This window comes from Sinocyclocheilus rhinocerous, unplaced genomic scaffold (assembly GCF_001515625.1).
Source record: "Sinocyclocheilus rhinocerous isolate Xijiao unplaced genomic scaffold, SAMN03320098_v1.1 scaffold920, whole genome shotgun sequence".
Taxonomy (NCBI): Eukaryota; Metazoa; Chordata; class Actinopteri; order Cypriniformes; family Cyprinidae; genus Sinocyclocheilus; species Sinocyclocheilus rhinocerous.
Window position 1 is genome coordinate 109,148 of NW_015636975.1, and position 5,587 is coordinate 114,734.

Sequence of the window (5,587 nt, forward strand, 5' to 3'; positions counted from 1 at the left end):
CTACTCATCTCTGATAAAAGAAGCATCACCATTGTGATCCATGGAGATGCTCTGGATGGTGAACCTGACCTTTGGTCCAAAAGTGTAGCAGATCTCCCACAATCAACTCCAAATTCACAAGCAAACCACCATCACAGCAGTTCACCAGCAGAAAATCAAGGTCGGAACTCTAGCTTTACAACTTCGTGCAGCATTCAGAAGTCAAAATTCATGATTAGTTCTGAAACTTTACATTTCTGTAATCCATGTAAATGTAAATATGATCTTTGTAAGTCAATCATGCATTGAATATCTCTGTTCTAGAGAGTTGTGAGCAGTACTACTATTTTGATGTGATCATGCTTTTCATTCACTCTCTTGAGTTTTGATGATTTTTTGATACAGAAAATGTACTTTTACAATTTGAACATGGGCATATTCATTGCTGGGAAATGGAAGATTCAGATGAAAATATTGTGTCAGGTTTCCTTCTCTAAACAACTGATTCTGAAACATTGCTTACAATGTTTACAGGTCTTTATTATTGGCCACTTCTAGATAAAAGTAGACCTGTTTTTTTTTTTTGGCATAGTTTCTAAGTTAAGAAGAACCAGATGTGTTCATGACTAACAGCACGTGGCAGTAATGGATTACAAACATGTTCTGGATCTTCTGAGAACAGCAGCCCATTTGGACCATGTAACAGAGATATTTGATACTGGCAGCATGTGCTTGAGTCTGCCAGTGTCATTATTATATGATTCAAACACATGTACACCACATACAATCCACATACATCTACTCCTGCAGAAGAGAGTTTTCAAAAACATCCTCAAGCAGGAAAGCCAGTCATTTTAACATTATAACAATATGCTCTCTTCATGCACGCATCTGTCAAATGGTGTAAATGTAGCTTGGTGTCTATGGTGCCAAATCACCAAAATATCAGGCCCTACATGGTGAAGATGTTCAATTGCCCACTGATTCCAGAGAATTTTGACAACCATACAAGAAACTGGAGAAGATACAGAGCGGATTTAGTGCGAGGCAGTTGGATAAGAGTTTAACAGCAATGACCTCATGTGGCCTCCAGAGATATAATGAGTGTTATATTGGGTTTCCCTTCTGTGGAATCAATTTAGGGCATACCAGCTGCCTAGACTCAACAGGGATGGAATTAATGGCTAAAAATTAAAGGTTAAATGCCACATGTTTAGATTACATTGCACCACAAAACCAACAAAATGATGTACATTTTGCATTAAAAAGCCAATTTTTTTTATCGCGTGTATTTTATTTACCTTGAAAAGCACTGCATAACATATGATGCATAAATTGTTACATTTAAATACTTAATTTATCAATATTTTATTGGAGAGGGCCAGTTTACTTAATTGTGTGCATTTTGTTTACCCTAAGAATTCTCATTTTGGGGTAAAGTATGATCCAAACATATTCTTGACAGGTTTTGCAAGACTCACCCAGAAGTAAAATACTTTAAGAATAATAAGAAACATAGGTCGTATGGAGTCGTATCTCACATAATTCCTTGCGTAGCTTCCTCAGATCAACTTATAGTATCAGTTGATCTCCATTATCTCAAGGCTTTAGAGTTTACCTTCATTTTGTGTCAGCAGAAGCTCATTCCCCATCTCCTACATCATGCTCTATTTCTCAGTGTTTGTGTGGATGTGCCACTGCTTCATGAATCTCCAGCTAAATATAGTCAATACCAGTGTGACACTGGAGTGTTGCGCGATGCCCATCTATAAACTTGCTGGGTGACGGCTGAGGATGCAGTTGCAGAAACAACAAGGTAAAGCTCACCTCTGCAGACACATGGACTCCTCTGGAGATTTAGCCAGCTGAAGGTGCAGTGAAATGCAGTTACTGCATTGAATTCTCCTGAAGCTGCAAAATGCATTTGAGGAAATACAGTAAGACTTAGCTTAGGGTAAATTTGGACATTTTTGAACTGAGACATTATCATCATGGATTGCATTCAGTCTGGAAATGGAGATGCCACAGTGGAGACGGAGGGGAGTGTGAACACTGGGAAAGATGATACAAATGAAGACAAAGAAAAGCATGATGGTAAATAACTTAAATATGTATTGGCAAATAATCTCAAGATCACCTTCTTTTAAAGGAATAGTTCACCCAAAAAATGAAATGTTCTAAAATGTCCTCACCCTCAGGCCATCCTAGATGTAGATGAGTTTGTTCTTCATGGGAGCAGATTTGGAGACATTTAGCATTACATTACATGCAGTAAATGGGTGCTGTCAGAATAACAGTCCAAACAGCTGATAAAAACATCACAATAATCCCCAATTGGTGAGCAAGTTTCTTAAAATCTGATGAAGAAACAAACTCATTTACATCTTGGATGGCCTGAGTACATTTTCAGCAAATTTTCATTTTTGGGTGAACTATTCCTTTAATCTCTGACTGTAAGCACTGCATCTGTGAAGATTTTATTGAGGAATGCATCAGTTTTTCCATTTGTTATATTAAGCAGAAGCTGAAGTCCGTGTGCGTAAGGCATCCTGGGAGCCCAGAAAGGAGATCCATTATTTTGCCTGCCATGAGATCAGCATCTGGGAGTCTCTCGATTCATTTGGTTCTGTCATCTGGCCAGCAGTGAGACAATTAGTTCATTACATATTCAAAATACTGTATATAAGCTGAAGTGTGTCATTAGTTCGGATGTTGAAATTCTTTCTGGTGTGTCAGTTTCATGTTCAGAGAAACTGTAAGTCAGTCATTGGTAGTTTGACTTCCTGAACAGTGATATCCTATGACTCTGTGACACTTTCACAACAATGATCTGTTTAAATGAGTTACTTGAAATGCCAACTTCTGACTCAACCAATCATGTGAGTTTGGGGCAGAGCTATCTGACTGACTGACCAATGGCAAACGAGGATGGGCACATGGTAGGAGTGTTTGAGGAACCAGTCTGAGACAGGTCATTATTTTTAAAACTACATTTGATGCCTCCAGAGGAACAACTAATGGCACAGTTCACCTTTAACCATTTTTACATTGGTTTTCTCACTGATATTCATAATCATGATGCATTTTCTGAATTATTATTTAGGCTCGGGCTCTGTGTCGATACCTTGAGTCCAATCAAGCAACAGTTGATCTTGTTGACAAAGCGGTGCTAGAAATTGGAGCCGGCACAGGTCTTGTGTCCATCGTGGCCAGTCTGTTGGGTGAGTACTAAAGTTTTGGATTATTCACAAACATGTTATTAGCATAAGGTTGTGTTATGTGTTTTCATAACTGTATAATCATCTCCAGGTGCTTGGGTGACAGCAACTGACCTGCCTGAAGTCCTCGGGAATCTGAGATGCAACCTGTCCAGAAACACACGGGGCCGCTGCAGATACACGCCGCAGGTGGCGGAGCTCTCATGGGATTGTGAGCTCAATAAGACCTTCCCTCATTCAGTCTACAGATACGACTACATATTAGCAGCTGATGTGGTCTATCATCATGACTACCTAGCAGAATTACTGGTCACTATGCGCTTCTTCTGCCAGCCGGGCACAACCCTCATATGGGCCAACAAGGCCCGCTTTGATTCTGATCTGGTGTTTGTGGAGAACTTCAAAAAAACGTTCAACACCACCCTGCTGGCAGACAACGGAGAGGTCAAGATTTACTCCGCCACCACGAGAGAAGAAAGTAGACTAGTGATGTCAGAAGAGACTAAAGGGGTTGCGAGGAAAGGAGTGGATGAGTATGAAACAGTCAATAAAAAGACAAAGAAAGAGATGAACGAAGGAAAGATCGAGGTTCGAGAATATGAAAAGAAAGATGTACAATTTAGAGAAGAACAGGCTACAGGGTATATTGATGTGGAAAACCAGGAGGAAACATTAAAGTTGGAGGATGGAAATTTGAACAATATCAAAGATGAGGAGGACAACACAAACCTTGAAACTGAACCTGAGGATAGTGGAGATGAAGACAATGAAGGCTGCTGTGAGATGGATTCAACATTTGTAGAGCAGAAATCAGGTTAGTGATTTATTCTAAAACACAGTTGCTTATCTAATGAATTAGAGACTGACTTGGTCTTTTCTTTTAGAAGGAAACACAGAAAATGATAAACAACAGGAGTACAAGAGATCATGGGCACCAATTTTTTACTACAGACCCGGGAAAGAAGTTTACAATTTTTTGGGTCAGGAAATTACAATTCAGGAGTCCATCGATTCTTACGGTGCTACTATATGGCCAGCGGTGAGACACTTTAAGCTGCAGAATTAATGAATCATGAGAGTCAAATGCAAAAGTGAACATAGTATATCTATAATGGCATCAGTAACCAAAGAGCTGTGTGATGCTGCATTCAAGAAAATAGGTGCCAGGATAAAGTCCAAGAGAACAGTCAAGAACAGTCAAAACAAACATGGTGCACCTTTAAAATATAATTTGTATTCCCTTCATATAGGCACTTGCACTTTGCCGATTCTTGGAAACACCGCAGGGTCGCCAACACATTGATTTACTCGACAAATCAGTTCTTGAACTTGGGGCTGGAACCGGCTTACTTTCGGTTGTCATCACGTTATTGGGTAAGTGTGATAAGATTCAGGTTTATTCTAATTGGTTTTCGATGTTGCAAGATAATCACTGAAATTGCTCTATAGGTGCCAAACTAACAGCCACGGATTTACCCGAGATTCTAAGTAATCTGAGATACAACCTCAACAAGAACACGAGAGGCCGACGGAGACATGAGCCCCTGGTAGCAGAACTCTACTGGGGTCACAAGCTGGATGAGACCTTCTCCAGATCCACACACCAGTATGATTACGTGTTGGCGACTGATGTGGTCTATCACCACAACTTCCTGGCCGAGCTGCTGGTCACTATGCGTCACTTCTGCCAGCCGGGAACTACTCTAGTCTGGGCAAACAAGGTTCGCTATGCCTCGGATCTGGACTTCATCAATAACTTTCTTAGATATTTTGAAATTACACTCCTTGAAGAGCTGGATGATGTGAGGATTTATGTAGCAACTAGCAAGACACCAGAGCAGGAAGGTGACCATGTTCAAGAGATGAACAAGGAAGAGGAGGACAATGATAACCTTGAGTCAAGCAAACAGGATGCTGTGGAACCAAACTCTACAAGCGAGACAGGAAACAATGCAGAAGAAGTGGAACATCTGGAGTGTGATGATACTCAGAGTTTAGAAAATAAGATGGAGGAGAAACAAGTAGACAAAGGATTCCAGGAATTTGTAAGATCTGCAGAGGAAGAGGAAGAAGGTTAGGTTTGCAAATTGTAGAGGACCAATGCCAATGGGCCTCATTTACAACACGAACGTACAACAGAAAATTGGGCGTACGGTCGTTTCAACGCAAAACTTGGAATTTATCAATATGGATGTGAGCGGTGGCTACGATCAAATCTCATGTCTGGTCTCAGCTCGTGTACGCAAGTTTTTGAGTTACCTGAACCTGCGCGCAGCATAGTAAATATGGTGGAGAATTGTAGAATGACAGCATTTTGTTCATTTTTATTTTCCTGACCATCAAACGAAGCTTATTAGTCGATCGTTAACCAGTAAGATTAGAATGTCTTT

General features: G+C 40.3%; 1 protein-coding gene across 1 annotated transcript in view; it reads left to right on the forward strand.

The window, feature by feature from the left end:
- The first annotated feature begins 1,970 nt into the window (after positions 1 to 1,970).
- The window catches only part of mettl21ca (methyltransferase 21C, AARS1 lysine a), a 5,548-nt gene continuing 1,931 nt past the window's right edge, over positions 1,971 to 5,587 (forward strand). The window contains exons 1-7 of the mRNA XM_016563090.1: positions 1,971 to 2,073; positions 2,498 to 2,622; positions 3,083 to 3,200; positions 3,289 to 4,011; positions 4,082 to 4,236; positions 4,448 to 4,571; positions 4,647 to 5,270. Of these exons, the coding sequence (XP_016418576.1) occupies positions 1,971 to 2,073; positions 2,498 to 2,622; positions 3,083 to 3,200; positions 3,289 to 4,011; positions 4,082 to 4,236; positions 4,448 to 4,571; positions 4,647 to 5,270 (1,972 nt within the window). The remainder of the gene's footprint in view (positions 2,074 to 2,497; positions 2,623 to 3,082; positions 3,201 to 3,288; positions 4,012 to 4,081; positions 4,237 to 4,447; positions 4,572 to 4,646; positions 5,271 to 5,587) is intronic.